The following is a 20,044-nucleotide window of genomic DNA, read 5'->3' as shown; positions in this document are numbered from 1 at the left end:
TGATGTTGCTTTAAATCGTTTTCTGTCGTTGGAGCGTCGTATGCTGCGTGATGCTCGTTTGAAATCTGATTGCGTATCATTTATGGAAGAGTATCTTCTTATGGATCATATGGAAGTTGCTAAAAAACCAGGTAAATATTTTATTCCTTATTTTTGTGTATTCAATCCGTCATCACCTACAACAAAGGTTCGTGTTGTATTTGATGGGTCTGCTAAAAAGAGTCACATTTCGTTGAATCAAGTTCTTCATTCAGGTCCAAAATTGTTAAATGACATATGTGATGTGTTAACTAGATTCAGACTTCACTCATTCGTATTCACGTGTGATGTTACGAAAATGTATCGTGCTATCCTCGTTGATGAAGAAGATCGTTCCTTCCTTCACATATTGTTTCGTAAAGATCCTTCCGATGATATTGTCGTTTATGAGCTCAAAACAATCACATATGGTTTGAAACCGTCTGGTTTTCTTGCTCAACGTGCTCTCATTCAACTGGCGAAAGATGAAGGAGATAAATTTCCGTTGGCAGCAGCAGCTATTCGTGATGATATATATCACGACGATTTTCTCACAGGTGCTAATTCGTTGGAAGTAATCTGTGAAATAAAATCACAACTTTGTAATCTTCTAAACTGTGCTCATATCAAGTTGAATAAATGGAGCAGTAATTCTCCTGAGTTCTTGAATTTGATTCGTTCTGAGAACACTCAAATACCACTTCATATCAGTGATGAGCCTAATTCAAATGTGAAAGTTCTTGGCATAATGTGGAACCCAACTACTGATTGTTCTCATATTAAAGTCTCCGTTCCAACTATTGATTCAACTATTGTTTTATCTTGGTTGCATATACCTCCTTACAAGTTGCAAACGTTTGTTGCAAATCGTGTTGTGAGAATATTAGAGTTGACTAATATTTCAGATTGGAATCACATTGGTACTGATTTCAATATTGCCGACGTTGGATCAAGAGGCGTTTCTCCCCAAAACTTGTGCAATTCGCAAGATTGGTTCAATGCTCCAACGTGGTGTTCTAATTCGTTGTCATGTTGGCCGTTGTCATCTATGACTTACCCTGCTACTGAAATTCTGCCTGATGTGAAACAAAATAAAGGTGTTGTTTTGAATATCACTGAAGAGACTGCTGTTATTCAGATAACACGTTTCTCCTCATACATGAGATTGTTACGTTCCTGTGCTTATGTTTTACGTTTCGTGAATAACTGTAAAGCATCAATTAGTGGTGTCTGTCGTAAATCAGGCGCACTTAGTGTTCAAGAGTTGAAATGTGCACAAATTTATTGTGTTAAAATTGTTCAAAAGTGTCATTTCAATCGTGAACTCGACCTATTGAAAGAGGGTAAACCTTGTGATAAGAGTTTCCAAAAATTGTCTGTATTCTTGGATTGTGATGGTGTGATTCGTGTTGGTGGCAGATTGGTAAATAGTGCTTTAGGATATGAAGCCAAGCATCCTTGTTTGATACATAAAGATAGTCATTTTACTAAACTCCTCAATGAGTATTATCATATTTCTCATCTTCATGCTGGACCAAGAATAGTACGTGCTCTTATTCAGCGTTATTTTTGGATTGTTGGAGCACACAGTGTTATCAGAAATGTGATTTTCGTTGTACTCGATTCAATGCAACTCCTGTTGCTCCCGTCATGGGTGATCTTCCCAGCTCTCGTGTTGTTCCCAGTGCTCCCTTTCTGAAGGCTGCGGTCGATCTAGCTGGTCCTTTCACTGTCAAAGAGAGTATTCGGCCCAAAGCTCGTACGTACAAGGCATACTTTGCACTGTTTGTCTGTCTGGCAACAAAAGCTTGTCACATTGAGGTGCTTACAAGTCTTTCATCCGAAGAGTTTATTAACACTCTCCATCGTTTTGTTTCTAGGCGTGGATTGCCTAAAGAAATATTCTGTGATCAAGGGACGAATTTCAAAGGTGCTGCGCGACAATTGAAGGAAACTATTGAATTTCTCAGATCATCAGAAAATCAATCCAACGTCTGTGATGCGATGTCATCTAAAAGCATCCAATTTCGTTTTAATATTCCACATGCTCCTTTCATGAATGGAATCTGTGAGTCTAATATTAAAAATGTGAAATTCCATTTGTTTCGTGAAGTGGGAAAATTCGGTCCTAACTATTGTTGAGCTTTCCACTCTGTTGGTGAGAATTGAGGCAATACTCAATTCGAGACCGTTGTATGCGCTCTCTTCATCTCCTGATGACTACGAGGCGCTGACTCCCGGACATTTCCTTGTTCATCGCCCTCTGTTGGCGGTTCCTGAAATTGACGTGAGTGATGTAAACGAGCACAGACTGTCTCGTTGGGAAAAGGTTAATCGCTTCACTCAGAGATTGTGGAAGAGGTGGGGAGAGTGAATACCTCCACACTCTTCAACAGAAGAATAAGTGGTTTGAGAGTGACACAAACCTTCAGGTAGGGCAGTTAGTATGGATTAAAGAGGACAATTCATCACCCTTATCATACCCGTTAGGTAGAGTCACCCAAATCATAAGTGATGCTAAGGGTGTTGTGCGCTCAGCTCACGTGAAAACTAACTCTGGTGAGTATGTTAGGCCAGTTAGGAAACTTGCCCCCATACTTCCCTATTAGTTTAACCCACACACCAAGTTTTCCGTTTTCCTTTCCTATTCCTTTTTCCCATCGTTTTTTCCTTTTCTACCGTTCAGTGCATGTTGTTTTGTTTTTCTTTTACTTTTAAATTTTAGTTTTTTTTGAGTTTATGTTCTTGGAAATGGGGCATTCCAAGGCGGGCGGAGATGGTGGATTCACGGAGGATCGGCAGCCTTGATTGTGGGTTGATTTGGTTTGTGCTTTCCTCCCCTTCCCCCTCTCCCAAAGAGGCAAGATAACCTCTCTCCCTCGCCCCTCCTTCATCCTTCCCGTTTATCTTTCCACCCACCACTTCAAGAAGCGTTGTCGAGAAGTCAACATCTTTTTCGTTCCGTGTCTCCTGTTTCCGTGGCGTTCGAGCTGAACGTAATTACCTCGTTTCGTTTCGTGATATATGTGCAATATCATATAGGCCTACGCATAAAGACAGGATATCGTCAGCAGTAATTTCTACACACGAGATACAGTCCACTTCCTCGCCAGTTCCAAGGTTAGTGCAAATTAAAGACTTACTTTTGGGGTTGTCGACGTTTTCGTGAATTAAATCTTAACTGTACCCCAATCCATAGGTTTGGGGACAGGACGGGATTACCAATATCTTATCTGTGAAATAAGCTCTCATTGAATGAAATAATAATCATTGAAGTCAATCTATATATATACAAGCGAAATGGCACTCACTCACTCACTCACTCACTCACTCACTCACTCACTCACTCACTCACTCACTCACTCACTCACTCACTCACTCACTCACTCACTCACTCACTCACTCACTCACTCACTCACTCACTCACTCACTCACTCACTCACTCACTCACTCACTCACTCACTCACTCACTCACTCACTCACTCACTCACTCACTCACTCACTCACTCACTCACTCACTCACTCACTCACTCACTCACTCACTCACTCACTCACTCACTCACTCACTCACTCACTCACTCACTCACTCACTCACTCACTCACTCACTCACTCACTCACTCACTCACTCACTCACTCACTCACTCACTCACTCACTCACTCACTCACTCACTCACTCACTCACTCACTCACTCACTCACTCACTCACTCACTCACTCACTCACTCACTCACTCACTCACTCACTCACTCACTCACTCACTCACTCACTCACTCACTCACTCACTCACTCACTCACTCACTCACTCACTCACTCACTCACTCACTCACTCACTCACTCACTCACTCACTCACTCACTCACTCACTCACTCACTCACTCACTCACTCACTCACTCACTCACTCACTCACTCACTCACTCACTCACTCACTCACTCACTCACTCACTCACTCACTCACTCACTCACTCACTCACTCACTCACTCACTCACTCACTCACTCACTCACTCACTCACTCACTCACTCACTCACTCACTCACTCACTCACTCACTCACTCACTCACTCACTCACTCACTCACTCACTCACTCACTCACTCACTCACTCACTCACTCACTCACTCACTCACTCACTCACTCACTCACTCACTCACTCACTCACTCACTCACTCACTCACTCACTCACTCACTCACTCACTCACTCACTCACTCACTCACTCACTCACTCACTCACTCACTCACTCACTCACTCACTCACTCACTCACTCACTCACTCACTCACTCACTCACTCACTCACTCACTCACTCACTCACTCACTCACTCACTCACTCACTCACTCACTCACTCACTCACTCACTCACTCACTCACTCACTCACTCACTCACTCACTCACTCACTCACTCACTCACTCACTCACTCACTCACTCACTCACTCACTCACTCACTCACTCACTCACTCACTCACTCACTCACTCACTCACTCACTCACTCACTCACTCACTCACTCACTCACTCACTCACTCACTCACTCACTCACTCACTCACTCACTCACTCACTCACTCACTCACTCACTCACTCACTCACTCACTCACTCACTCACTCACTCACTCACTCACTCACTCACTCACTCACTCACTCACTCACTCACTCACTCACTCACTCACTCACTCACTCACTCACTCACTCACTCACTCACTCACTCACTCACTCACTCACTCACTCACTCACTCACTCACTCACTCACTCACTCACTCACTCACTCACTCACTCACTCACTCACTCACTCACTCACTCACTCACTCACTCACTCACTCACTCACTCACTCACTCACTCACTCACTCACTCACTCACTCACTCACTCACTCACTCACTCACTCACTCACTCACTCACTCACTCACTCACTCACTCACTCACTCACTCACTCACTCACTCACTCACTCACTCACTCACTCACTCACTCACTCACTCACTCACTCACTCACTCACTCACTCACTCACTCACTCACTCACTCACTCACTCACTCACTCACTCACTCACTCACTCACTCACTCACTCACTCACTCACTCACTCACTCACTCACTCACTCACTCACTCACTCACTCACTCACTCACTCACTCACTCACTCACTCACTCACTCACTCACTCACTCACTCACTCACTCACTCACTCACTCACTCACTCACTCACTCACTCACTCACTCACTCACTCACTCACTCACTCACTCACTCACTCACTCACTCACTCACTCACTCACTCACTCACTCACTCACTCACTCACTCACTCACTCACTCACTCACTGTATAATCCATTCTATAATCAAGGGTTTCTTTCTTATCTAGTGACGACTGTCCGGCTCAGCCGTGTGCACATGCTAATTAGTTTAGAGAGGATATGTAATGCTGATGGATTCGATGTCTTTTTTTGCAATGAACTCTATTCATTCTCTCTCATGCTGAGTTTACTTATAACAAATAATGTGTCTAAACCACTAGCTGATATTGCTAGAACCTATCAATGATCTCATACCAGAGTAAAAGATAGAAATTTCAATATAAATAAATGATACTTCCGTTTCAAAACAATCTTACGACCATTGTAACAACTACCTAACTATAATACATTTAGAGGAAAAACTTACGACAAATTATCACCAAGGATATGAGCTGGTCTAGTTACACACACATTGATTTTTGGATGTACGCTTCTTTGCCGTCCTTATAAATAATTCTATCAGATTGAACAGATAATGCTTGTCGAGTTCCGTTCAATCTGCTAGAATTGATAAGGATGACAAAAAATCGAACGTCCAAAAATCGATGTGTGTTCTGACGTTATTTTATAGGAATGACGATTTGCCTGGCTTGGCTGCAATCGGTAAAGCATGAGTGCAAACATATATAAGTCTGGTTGTAGTTTTTTAGAAAACAACTTCGATAAAATCCTTATAGGCTCGCTCAGGAGCTCCTGCAGTTTATTGCTCTTGGACAATTTATAGAAATCTTTAGAATGTATTATTTCCAGAGATTTAATTAACAATGCAATATATTGCTGAGTAAACCAGCTTATTCCATTAATGATAAAATCGGATGGTAACTTTCTTAATAATTCAATACTGATAATTTGATAAATAGATATGAGATTTGCCATGCATGGTATTGGGGAATTAAATAAAGGATACACCATAAAATATTTGATACATATATTGCACGAATAAATATTAAAAACCAGATAGATGTGGAAACGTATAGAGCAACAAACACACACCATAAATACAAGAATAAATATATCAAAATAAAATATCACAAACTGGTACACCACTTTTTAGCTCTTTAGCACGAAACGTTACCATGTGCTTTTTTACTTCATTCATAATTTGCATTTATTTGTATGCAGCTTAGGTATCGACTTGCTGTTGCTTGTCGATTTAGAAAATCTCACTTTATATCTTCTTTCCAAAAATCATAAAATAATAATTTGGTAAATCATAAATCATAAATATATTAATTTCTATAGATTCCAGTATATTTCTCAATAATATATATCTCTTAGGGCTTAAGGTTCGGCCTCTGATGGAAATAGATAAATCAATTCATCCAGTGAACAAGAGCTACATTATATCATTACAAATTGTTAAATAGAATCAATGATTGAGTGAGCGTTTGTATTACAATATTCCTTTAATCTGTGCACCTTCGGATATGTGAATTGATATGTTCTCATCCAATAAAATATATTTCTTATACCTTCTTAAGACTTGCGCAAGTTTTATAATAATTTTTAATATTTATAACCTTTCCGACGAGCCAGCTTTTATATTTGTTTCACTCGAAGCACTGAGGGCGTCCTAACTTTATTTATCTCGACAATTTATCACTCACGTGCTGAATTTTTACAAGTTGTTGGCGGCGATCCGAATTTCCTGGATTTCTGGTGGCCGAAGTCGTCTTCTCCAAGGGAATAAATAAATGTTTAAATGACTTTCGCTTCAATGCAGCATCACTAAGTCTTATGAAAAATTAATTAATGAATTCAAACTTTAAGTCTTTCAAAGGTACAATGTAATAAAGGGTCTTGTGCTCTACAAATTTTAGTGTCATTCCATAGTGGTGTCTGGCAGGCAAGTGGGCAGGTTCTACTCTTATTTCTACAATTTTCATTTCCGACTTACAAATTTACATAAATTTAAATAATTCGCTACTACGCCATTTAAAGGTTCAAATAGTCCGTGCCAATCTACTAAATTATTACCTATATCTTAGGTATGATATTTTATATTTTCTCGGACCGTATCCGATACATAAACTGAATAGAAATAATTTATAAATTCTCATCATTTATAGAAATATTTATAAATACATTTGAATCGGCTCTCTATTGCCGCCCATCAATTACTGCAATTTGATTGGTTCATGCAAATTCACTACTGTATCCATGCGCCTAGGAACATCCTACTTCCTTAATATTTTCATTTATTTTTATTTGGTGGTTTAAGTATATTCATTACAGATAATAGTTTTTTTGGGGTTTATAAGTTGTTTCTCCCTTTACAACAATAATTAGCCATGTGCTTTCCAAAGTCCTCCAGTTGCATACCATTTGTTTACAATAAATTTTTGCCAAGGTGTCTCGCTAGATTTCACATTATGCGACTTGATCGATTATTAGGTCGCCGATCAGTAGGCATTTTAAGCCTAACCTCAAATTTTCCAATACTTTATATAATATAATATAAGTAGCAAATAACTTTCTTTTTCTATTCGGCTGTTCTAATTTTAGCCATGGTACCCATTATTATCTAATCTTTTAATAGTTGTTATCGCATTTGGCGATAACAGACTAGCTATTTTACTTCAGACCTATATAATTCTTCCAAATAGGGATTTTGCTTGCCCATCACATTTCAATATGTTACAGTGTGTATTGTCTTGTATCTGGTATCTTACTTGACAACTTTCTATTGCACAAACGAATTCTCATGATAAATAGATGGGAACGAAACACTCAATCAATGATGATATCAGTGATGATATAATATTATCCTAGTCTCTATTGGAGAACTTTGACCTCTTATAAGATCTCCCTCGTGTGATTGACTCGGAAGGAAGATTGAATCAAATCTGGTATTTTGTTTCATCATACCAATCATAAGATGGAAGCTGAAACTTGATATATTATGAAGGTACCATAATAGTTTTCTCTATAGCTTTCCTACAAGGCTACAACAGAGATATTTATCACTTCTCTCAACTGACTCAACTCTTTTCTCACAAAAGCACCGTGTAGATTCAGTTATCTTACATAGAATAATTTCTCAATTGATCACTGTGTTGAGCTTGCATTATTGAAACGATAAAACTCTGAAGTTTTAAAAATACCCTCTATTTATCATACTGAATTATTAAAATTTAATCGAAACTGTTTAAGCAGTTTTCGCGATGTCAGATATACAAACAAAATTAGTCTTGATAGAATAGAATGAATATTGATTGAATTAACTCCAGTCATAAAAGTTTGTTTTATGAAAAATAAAAATCATCTATACTCCAAGGTATAGCTCCGATTGAAGCAGCAGTGCCCAATTAATTTGTTCTCGATGAATGCAATTCAATTAGTTCTTCAATTTAGTGCCAATACAACCTAATGAAGTCATCTCAACTTGATGCCAACCTGACAAAATTATTAATTTAGTTGCCAGTAGTCAACAACTGTTTTGAAGAGGTACTCTCTCTAGATTATAGTTCTATAATAACGCAAATGATATGGACATTTCAATTATAATAAGAGATTGGGAGAAGAAGAATATACATGCTGAAAGACGAACTTTACACCCTTAAAAACCACCCTCAGAGTTGAAATATCGCCAAAAGATTTCTTAGTGAGCACCTAGGACGTATGAGGAAGCTATATTTGTTTTGTTGCAATCGAAATTTGTTTTGTTCCAAGTTTTGTTGCAATCCATCCTGTAGTTTTCCAGAAATCGTGATCAGTGAGTCAGTGAGTCAGTGAGATAAGAATTTTATAAGTATAGAAGATACAATTTTTTATCGATTTGATCAACATAATCTGATTTGTTGACATGACAACATGATAATCCTCCTAAACTAGAGTATATCATAATTTTCAAAGTTTATCATTATTTGACAATTTCAAGTGATTAGTAAGTGTTTTTTTGTTATTCAATTTGGTTTGTATATAATCTAAATTATAATTTTTTTTGTTTTAAAATGTTTGAACAGAAAATTGAACCTGAATTGAAGTGTATACTACCATAGAGAAACAATAGCGTAAGTAGATATCCCATGCTATAAGGCGTTTATGTCGCAACTTTTACTGTTATCCCAAGCCGATTACTGTCGATTATTGTTGATTTTTACTGTTTTGACCGGGTAAGAGTGTATGAACGGCACAATATGAGAGACTACCAGCGTCATACTACGTGGGCTATCGGCTTGAGATAACAGTAAAAGTTGCGACATAAACACCCTATGCCATGGGATATCTACTTATGCTATTGTTGCTCTATGATTATACTAAGAAAGCAATTTCTGTTTGAATATGTGTGTTTGTGGATATGTATCTATGTCGGATGGATCTCGAAACGGCTCTAACGATTTTTATTAAATCAGGAATATAGTGGATTTTCGACAAAAAACATTATTTTGGAACAGATCTCAACTCTGGGAAAATTCGCTGAAGTTCCTTGAGAGAGGATTATTGGTCCCTCAAGTAGCAGCTGATCGGAAAAAAGTTTCCATAATCTGTTGAAAACGTAAGAGAGTGTGTGCAAATGGAAAAGATTACAATAGCTGTAGTTGAGTCAACAAATTTGGCGACCTAATTAATTTAAAACATTACATAATTCATGGAACATCTGGAAGAATAGATTCAGAAAGTGACCGGATTATAGCAAAAGAAATTTAAAATCGATCTCTCCAAACATATATGGTAGTTGAATGTAATGTTTATTGTGAGGTGATAAAAATGGGACTGATTTCTCCAGCTTCTGTTGTATTGGTTCCTCTGTAGCTCTATGTTTGTACGCAGCCATGGTAATGAGAGAGCCAGTTGCACTGTCTGTTAATTCATTATTCGGACTGAATACCACGAGAACTAATGAGAGAAGCCTTCTATTTAAAAAAAACCCTGCTCTGATTAATTCTCATGAAATTCAATCCTGATTGAACAGATTTTTGTGCTACTGGGCCTGATATTTTCATGTTTCAATATCAGCTAAAAACTAAATAAAAAAAAACATAATATTCCATCAGCTGCTCCTATTTCCTTTCATGATATCATTACATGACACAAGACAAACCTATTAATATCGATAGATCACAATACTAAAGTTGTCAATCCTATTTTATTAAGAGAGCAATTTCTGTATATGGTTATATGGTTATGTATATCCAACGGATCTCGAAAACAGCTTTAACGATTTCCACGAAATTTGGAACATAGTAGGATTATGATATATAAAAATTGCCAGATATAAAATAACCTGATATAAAAATAACGAGATATAAACAGAAATTGCTCGCTTAATATAATAGGATATCAGATAACCAAAAATAAGTCTTAGGTAATACCAATCAACTTATTGCTGAGTGTTGCAAAGTTTACTCTTGCTGCAATTTCAGCTGATTCACTTCAATAGTCCGCAATCTACGTTTCACATCATGTGAAGCACGCTTTTGTACAAACAGCGGATATCAGCTTGATTGATATTTGTTCAATTCATTACACGACGACATTCCAAGTTGGTTTGGCTTTATGAGATGTGTGAGCTGACAAAATGTGATCAAAGGTAGAGGAGCAGGCATGATAATAATTAGTGCTTGTCGCCTGTTTCGATCATAGTGGTTGTGCAAGGAGGAGACAAACTCCTTCACACTCATGCACAAACATACTCTCACACGAAGCACATGTTTGGCTGCACCCCCTATCATCCATCCGTCTTCATATTGGAAAGACGTTAGCTTCAACAAGATTATCGATTCTATGGCAGCTTGATGGATGGTTAGCTGACGCAATAAATTATTCACTTGTCCTAATTTTGTCTGTTACAACCTATAAAATTTGAAGGAGTATAGTCTTGTAGATACTGATAGTAGTACTAGTAGTTATTTACTGGGAAAATAATGCTGAACAATGTACACATTTTTGTGATAGAACGGATAGAATAAGTGATTTCCGAAGTGAATAATGTATTTGGAAAAAATTAAGAATTTATGAGAAAATTAATTTATTGTTTTGGGAAGAAATTTGGCTTTGTTCTCGCCATTAGAAGATAAATTTATTTGAAAATTATTAGTTATTCTATGTGAGTGAATTTTCTATCAATTTCCTATCAAGATCCCATCCTTTATTAGATGGAGCCCTTATTTTTTCCGGAAATATGTATTTGTATGATAAAATATAATTCAACCTTCAAATTGGGTTCAAGTATTCCAATTGTAGAAGTTTGTCGTAGAAATCCTTTCATTGGAAGATTTTCGCCATCCACCAAATTATAAAGAAACCTTCGATAACAGAATGGATTATCACATTCTGTCCCATGTATAGAGTATAAACTTTAAAGTATCACATTGAAAATGACAAGTATTGAAATATAAAGAAATGGCATATCAATTTACTTTGAAAACAAACTGTATTTCATGGCCCATACATTAATTTATTGAATATTATATTCACAGCACAATATTTATTGAATAATTATAGATGAGGATAATCTATGCATGACAGATATATTGAAGATAATACATCCAATAACATGAGAGAATATTACGCCTCATCAAGTATTTTACTGGAAAGTTCACATACAAGTGGCGTAAGTAGATCAATAGTAGTAAGTTGATAGAGTGAAAGGATATTATTAAACAGCATCAATGGGTTTGGCATCAAGACTGCCGTACAGGCTACGGTGATGACGACTCACAATCATAACGCAATGCAAACTGAAAGCTGTAGAAGAAAAAAACATTTGATCAATGGCGAATACTTCATGATGGCAGAAAAACTATCAACATCATTGAAACAAAAATAATTTCATTCACTAGGCTAGATCACCTGAAAACAGAATAAAGAACTAACAAGACTGTAGAACTGTGTATTTCGATTGTAATGATGATAAATTTTCAGCATTCTCATGAAAGATGTTTCTCATTTTATCGGGTTTTGTTCAGGGAAGATTGTAATAAAGCGCTTCCCTAGTGATAGGGAAAGGAGAAGAGAGGAAATAGAGAAAAGATACCGTTATAGACAAGCATTTTCTGTTGATAGTGCTAGGCTAGTTTAACAATCATTGGTTCATTCGTTGTTTTTAAAACTCTGATTATTATTTTGAATCAGCGTGACTTTCGATGTTATTCTTTCAATTAAATTTAGGCCTACACTTTCACATCTTGTCCACCCGTCTTCTGATTTGCAATTATTATAATATGATGAGAAGAATTCAAAGTTATTAGAAATAGAATCATTTACAGAAACTTTACCTATTCTTGCAGATTGTAATAACATGAAGACGATATTCCTTGAGTAGATTACGAGACACACTAGGAGTGTCAGATTCAAGATGATACTCATTATCTGTTGAGCTAACCAATATGCGATTGGTGTACCACAATTCTGGAACAAATGAAACAATATTTCAGCAGATAACATATTGGATGGTGACACTGCTCTCTATTGTTACAAACCCTTTATTGTCAGTTCATTGAGAATGATTATTGATCATTGAGAATGATCAATGGGACTTCGAGATATGGGTTCATGAAGGTATCAATTGTAAGGCTGATTTGCACTTATAGATAAGCAAAAGGATTTCAGGTTTTTGGAGTTCTTTCCAGTTGAGGAGTTATTTATTATTTATTTATATACACTTTTTCATTTAGTGATCCTCTTCAAACTTCGAAGAGTTAGATTTTTGGTTCGCCGCTTCTTTAAAATTGCTGCACCTTCAACCTTATCTTAATATTTTTTTAGCCCTTCTTCTAATAAATAATACTCAAGATTTAAAATCTTTATTCCCTTTTTAAATATTCCTATAACACTCTCAATATTCAACTCAAACCTCAACTCCTCTCAAAACTCAACTCTAGATTACGCACAGGCATTGTCTATGTAGCATATGTAAGCTTTTTCCTTTATTATTTATTATTACAGTAACTCATTATTAATTCATAAACCTAGCATTGTTCTAAGTTCTATATTATTAAGTCAAATTCATTTTAGAGTTTGTTTTATTCTCATGTAATTGAGTGAATTTAAGTTTAAAATTGAGTATGTATAGTTTTTCAAATGTTGATATTTTTGTTGTATTTTTTATATGAATTTGATTTGATATTATTCATTTTTGGATACAATTTTACAGATCATATAGATATAATTGAGAAAGAACAACAGGCTTGGCCAAAGACTATTCTATTCCCAAATTTTGATAAAAAATCTGGTGTGGTGCACCACACAACTAGTGTTCAGGCGCATCTCAAGTCTACTAATTCAAAGATCTGAGCCAGCTGGTTACAGGACAATAACGCTGGAGACACACGAGGTCTACTTTCTCTTCATAGTGAATGATTTAATAGAATAAACAGTTGCCAGTTGAATAATCAAATTTTCTCGAATTTCGAGCTTATTTTCAATTTTAGGTGAAAATATTACCGAACATTAATTGTAGAGATCTCCATGCTCAATCTTTTCCACTTAAAATAATTTGTTTAGGTTGTATTTGAAACCTGATTATTGGGAATCTAAAATCAAACTTTGTATAGTTGAGGCGGAGCTCCTGAAATTTTCACAGATATGAGACTCATGGCAGTTGATAGAGCTCATCGATGACAATTTTAGGTACAAATTTGATCAAAATCATTGGAGCCGTTTTTGAGAAAATCGTGAAAAACCCTGTTTTTGACAACATTTTCGCCATTTTAGCCGCCATCTTCAATTGCATTTGATCGAAATTGTTCTTGCCAGATCCTTATATTGTAAGGACCTCAAGTTCCAAATTTCAAGTCATTCCGTTAATTGGGAGATGAGATATCGTGTACAAAGACGCACATACACTCATACACACACACATACATACATACATACCAATACCCAAAAACCACTTTTTTGGACTCAGGGGACCTTGAAACGTATAGAAATTTAAAAATTTGGGTACCTTAATTTTTTTCGGAAAGCAATACTTTCCTTTTCTATTGTAATAGGGCAAGGAAAGTAAAAAAATAATATCGATTTTTATTTTTTATCAAAATTTGGGAATAGAATAGTCTTCGGCCAAGCCTGTTGTTCTTCCCCAATCATATCTATACGATCTGTAAAATTGTATCCAAGGATGAATAATATCAGATCAAATTTATCTCCCCAAAAAATACAACAAAAATATCAACATTAAAAAAATTCTATTCCCAAATTTTGATGATAAATAACACGTCCGAAAAAAGGATATGTTTCTACTGTTGAAAGTACAAGTTCACTTTTCGTCCAAAAATATACATGAGCTACAAATTTTAAATTGAGAAGGATTAAAAACCAAATAATAGTTATGAAGTTTTTTCTTTTCATGGTCATGGAATAATCACCATGATTATCACTATTACCAATACAACAGGATAGTGTTAATCTTATTTGAGAATCCAAGAAGCATCATTCAAAAAATTAAGAGAAAATATGGGGCACTTCCAAGTTAAGTATGACAATAACTTAAATCGAAGATTGTTGCTAAATATTCAAAGAGTCATAATAAGAAAATTTCCTTTGTCATACAGCTGTGAACGAATAGGATATCGACATCAAGTATCTAATAATAATATTATGAAAGTTTCTCCGCTTGAAATTCTATAATTAAAAAAGTTCACTCACACTATAAACTCCAACAAGTAGCAATCCATGGAAAGTAACACCTATTCCAAAAGTGAAGATAATCAAAATCAAGATGGAAAAGGCATCTGAAAAACAGAAATATAGGATAATTGCAATGTCTGGAGAATAAACGCATATTATATTTTTTTTTAGATGGTTAGAGAATTGAAATATGAAATATGTATGGTATCATTAATTTTCCTTTGCATTATTACAAATGATAGTGACAAACAAAACAGTAGTAACAGTAAGAGCGATTCCTCAGGCTGGTGCTAGACCAAACAATCCTAGAGCTAAAGCACGAATTCTAGAGCATGAAACACATAGAAACTGAGAGGAATATGAGCATAATTTCTAGCTTTATGTTTCTAAGCCACGTAAAATTTGACAAAGATTTCTCATGACTTAAGTGAATGTAAATTTTATTTTGATATCACTTAAATGTAAAGCCGAGTCCATACTGAACAAATGTTTGACAAACATGTTTATTGGAACAGTTTGGGTGAATTTTATTATCTTTAACAAACAATAATTTGCCCGCGTGGACGCGTCACCAATCAAAATATTGTAAGTGCGGAGAACAAGTTTTTATGTTTCACAGCAAACACTGAAAATGTTTGGAAAAACAGTAATTTTATGTTTAACAAACAATGATTGTCCAAACCGATTGAAATGTTTCATCACAATAACTAGTAGTTCTGTGAACAGTAGACCTCACGCAGTATTCTCATCCACAAGTACCTGATTGAAACTATAGAACTTATGGAAATACAGCAATAGACTGGCTTCTCCACACATCTGTGTAATCACTTGTCAGCTGATTTATGATGAATAATTCTATAGTCTGATTTTTACTCTAATATTGGCGTATGGAGGAGGCTCCTTTTTCCTTTCATATTATCCTTGGAATGCAAAATTTCCAAAAACCTTGTATATACGTCGACGCGCAATTAAAAAAGGAACATACCTGTCAAATTTCATGAAAATCTATTACCGTGTTTCGCCGTAAATGCGCAACATATAAACATTTAAACATTTAAACATTCAAACATTAAACATTTAAACATTTAAACATTTAAACATTTAAACATTTAACATTTAAACATTTAAACATTTAAACATTTAAACATTTAAACATTTAAACATTTAAACATTTAAACATTTAAACATTAAACATTTAAACATTTAAACATTTAAACATTTAACTTTAAACATTTAAACATTTAACCATTTAAACATTTAAACATTTAAACTTTAAACATTTAAACATTAAACATTTAAACATTTAAACATTTAAACATTTAAACATTTAACATTTAAACATTTAAACATTTAAACATTTAAACATTTAAACATTTAAAACATTTAAACATTTAAACCTTTAAACATTTAAACATTTAACATTTAAACATTTAAACATTTAAACATTTAAACATTTAAACATTTAAACATTTAAACATTTAAAATTTAAACATTAAACATTTAAACATTTAAACATTTAAAATTTAAACATTTAAACATTAAACATTTAAACATTTAAACATGTAAACATTTAAAACATTTGAACATTTAAACATTTAAACATTTAAACATTTAAACATTAAACATTTAAACATTTAAAACATTTAACATTTAAACATTTAAACATTTAAACTTTAAACATTAAACATTTAAACATTTAAACATTTAAACATTTAAACATTTAAACATTTAAACATTTAAAATTTAAACATTTAAACATTTAAACATTTAAACATTTAAACATTTAACCATTTAAACATTTAAACATTTAAAACATTTAAACATTTAAACATTAAACATTTAAAATTTAAACATTTAACATTTAAACATTTAAACATTTAAACTTTAAACATTTAAAACATTTAACATTTAAACATTAAGAGAAATGCCAAACCGTCGACTTGAATCTTAGACCTCACTTCGCTCGATCAATTATTGAAATAAATAATTAAAAATTGAAAGAAATCAACATGTTTCGAAAGAAACATCATTGAATAAACAGTTATGATTAATAATAATTGTAGTATTAAAATAATTAGAATAGAGATGGAAAATAGATTGAGTATTGAGTTCTTTAATGTGTATTTGTAGTGAGTTCACGTACTTCAACTTGATGTAACAGCTTTGCGATTATATACAGAGTGTCTCACCAAGGTTGTAACAGCCGTTGACCATAAGGTGAGTACAGATATACGCGCCGCGAACATGAGCAATCCACTTTTAATCAGCTGACCATATCTGTATTTTTACAGAAACGGTAAGATACATATATAAAAAGCTTGGCATCAGCTGATTAAAAGTGAATTGCTCATGTTTGCGGCGCGTATATCTGTACGCACCTATAGATCTACTCGACATTTCTGACAAAAAATGTTCAGTAAACTTTATTCTCATCGATCTATAGTTTTCGATATTTATCGATTTTTCGATATTTTCAGAATATGCCTACTTCGGGTCTTTAAATACTCAATAACCCAAAAACTACTGGTCGAATTAAACTTTTTAGCAATGATGATCTAATGATGAGCAATGATTAGGTAATGATGAGCTGAGTACAGTTAATAATTCACAATAGTAGTTTTTACTTTTGCATTTTGATGAAAGTTGTTTTCCAGTAATATCCAATGTGAAATAATTCTGAACCAATACTAAGTGCGCATCAAGAATATTTTCATCTACAGTATATTCATCAAAATTTATCGAAGTGATTCCATTCGTCAATTTCACTTGAAACTGGAAATTGTTTCTGAGTTGGTTCCTCGTAAACAAAACAGAATGTTCTATCACCAAAAAGTTATTCAATACTGCCAAGAAACTAATATTCATTATGATAGCTCTGTCGTAGGCTATATTGAATGAATTCAGAATATGAGAAGAAATGAAAATGAAGAGATGAGTGCTAGGTAACTTGAAGAAGAACTACTTACAAATTTGAACCATCCAATGAACAACGTGCCTGTTCTTGGGGTGCACTTTGATACATTTTCTTGGATCTGGATCGCAACCATTCTGCTATAGAAAAAAATCATAATAAAGACTCAATAATTCATCTATAAATTTATTTATTTGATCAGGTGAAGAATTCCACTCAATTTCTCTTGACTCAATTAGTGATTATTTCAAACAAGTATTTTTAGAAATCCTATATCACATTTCAACTCACCCTAAACCCTCACTCATATATATTATGTGAGTGTTGACAAAAGAATTTAAGCTTTGTAGCAATGATGATCTAATGATGAGCAATGATTAGGTAATGATGAGCTGAGTACAGTTGATAATTCACGATAGTAGTTTTTACTTTTGCATTTTGATGAAAGTTGTTTTCCAGTAATATCTAATGTGAAATAATTCTGAACCAATACTAAGTGCATCAAGAATATTTTCATCTACAGTATATTCATCAAAATTTATCGAAGTGATTCCATTCGTCAATTTCACTTGAAACTGGAAATTGTTTCTGAGTTGGTTCCTCGTAAACAAAACAGAATGTTCTATCACCAAAAAGTTATTCAATACTGCCAAGAAACTAATATTCATTATGATAGCTCTGTCGTAGGCTATATTGAATGAATTCAGAATATGAGAAGAAATGAAAATGAAGAGATGAGTGCTAGGTAACTTGAAGAAGAACTACTTACAAATTTGAACCATCCAATGAACAACGTGCCTGTTCTTGGGGTGCACTTTGATACATTTTCTTGGATCTGGATCGCAACCATTCTGCTATAGAAAAAAAATCATAATAAAGACTCAATAATTCATCTATAAATTTATTTATTTGATCAGGTGAAGAATTCCACTCAATTTCTCTTGACTCAATTAGTGATTATTTCAAACAAGTATTTTTAGAAATCCTATATCACATTTCAACTCACCCTAAACCCTCACTCATATATATTATGTGAGTGTTGACAAAAGAATTTAAGCTTTGTAGAAAATCTATTTGATGGTAGTTTGAAACACTTTAGTTATATTTTTATAGTTTTATAGCTATGGAGCTCAGGACTGATTTGTCCTTCAGTTTTTTCTAATATTAATTTACTATTAATCCAATAGTATTGTTTGAACACTACATAATTATGCTAAATACAAGTTTATATATCGTTCTGATTAGGCTGATTTTACGACTCACACTGGCACACAAGAAATCTTCCTTTTGCCGGTGTTTTTGCCTCACCTACTGTACTCATGGAGCATAAATTCAGTAAAAAAATTATTCAATCAGAATATAAGTTCATATGGAATCATATGAATGAATTTGATAATAATTATATTATGTTTCTATTTCAACTACATAATAAATTTTGAACCGATATATTTGATATATAGCTAACAAGGCAAATATCCCTTGAAGTCCCTTTAAAACTGATAATTCCAGTAAAATCATTTTAAATTGAAAATCCATTTGAAGAAAATTAAATAGTCCATTTTTAAACTGAATACAGATCAACCTACTAATTATCAATGCTTCACTCACCTGCTCTCTATTTGGAGGAATAGCGATGCAATGGATCCGAATGCAGACTTTTGTTTGAAACGCAAAAGCACAACTCAACTTGCACAGAGAAATTGCAACTGAACGTGAACAGAGCTCAATCTACACTGAGCTAGAACTGGTTTTTTGAGCGTTGGCGATTGATGATAATGGATCTACAAGGAAAAGCGACTGAGAATTCAATTGAGAGATTTTGTCGTAGTCTTTTTGTTTATACCAAGAATTTTTGTCTGCTAGAGGAAAGATTATGTGTAAATGAATTAATTAGCGCCAAAATGAATACGATAAACCATTAGAAGAAACACATATCGCATAATGAATCACATTCAGTATATTTGATTGGGAGAAAGAGATGATAAGACGTTCTGAAATTAATTGTCGTGTTCCCCACTTTCGCTATCATATTTTATTATAAACGCACTATGATAGGCTCGTATCGCCTTGAAAAAGTTAGTATATTGTTAGTAATTTTAGTAATTGGGAAGTTTTGATCCTGAATACGATAAACCATTAGAAGAAACACATATCCCATAATGAATCACATTCAATATATTTGATTGGAAAAAGAGATGATAAGATGTTCTGAAATTAATTGTCGTGTTCCCCACTTTCGCTATCATATTTTATTATAAACGCACTATGA

The 20,044-nt window shown here is 34.4% G+C and overlaps 1 protein-coding gene and 1 long non-coding RNA gene across 2 annotated transcripts; both read right to left on the bottom strand.

The window, feature by feature from the left end:
* Positions 1–11,648: 11,648 nt before the first annotated feature.
* Positions 11,649–17,911, bottom strand: LOC111047393. The gene is made up of 4 exons (XM_039421204.1): positions 17,831–17,911; positions 14,883–14,968; positions 12,512–12,644; positions 11,649–11,981 (listed from the first exon to the last, which is right to left on the bottom strand). Exons 1-4 carry the CDS (start codon positions 17,841–17,843, stop codon positions 11,893–11,895), a joined length of 321 nt encoding a protein of 106 aa, XP_039277138.1. The 5' UTR covers positions 17,844–17,911; the 3' UTR covers positions 11,649–11,892.
* Positions 17,912–18,582: 671 nt separating this feature from the next.
* On the bottom strand, positions 18,583–19,727 carry LOC120349877. The gene is made up of 2 exons (XR_005570479.1): positions 19,384–19,727; positions 18,583–18,629 (listed from the first exon to the last, which is right to left on the bottom strand). It is a non-coding gene; the product is annotated as an uncharacterized LOC120349877 (long non-coding RNA).
* Between the last annotated feature and the right edge of the window lie 317 nt (positions 19,728–20,044).

This window comes from Nilaparvata lugens, chromosome 2 (genome assembly GCF_014356525.2).
Source record: "Nilaparvata lugens isolate BPH chromosome 2, ASM1435652v1, whole genome shotgun sequence".
NCBI lineage: Eukaryota > Metazoa > Arthropoda > Insecta > Hemiptera > Delphacidae > Nilaparvata > Nilaparvata lugens.
This window is presented reverse-complemented; position numbering and strand designations above follow the sequence as displayed.

What these genes read in the sequence shown, in the direction of transcription:
- LOC111047393 (XM_039421204.1), bottom strand. An exon ending in TACTTGTTGGAGTTTATAGT is followed by an intron (nt 12,645 to 14,882) that starts GTGAGTGAACTT and finishes CATTTGTTCCAG; the next exon opens with AATTGTGGTACACCAATCGC. An exon ending in ATTACAATCTGCAAGAATAG is followed by an intron (nt 11,982 to 12,511) that starts GTAAAGTTTCTG and finishes TTTCTTCTACAG; the next exon opens with CTTTCAGTTTGCATTGCGTT.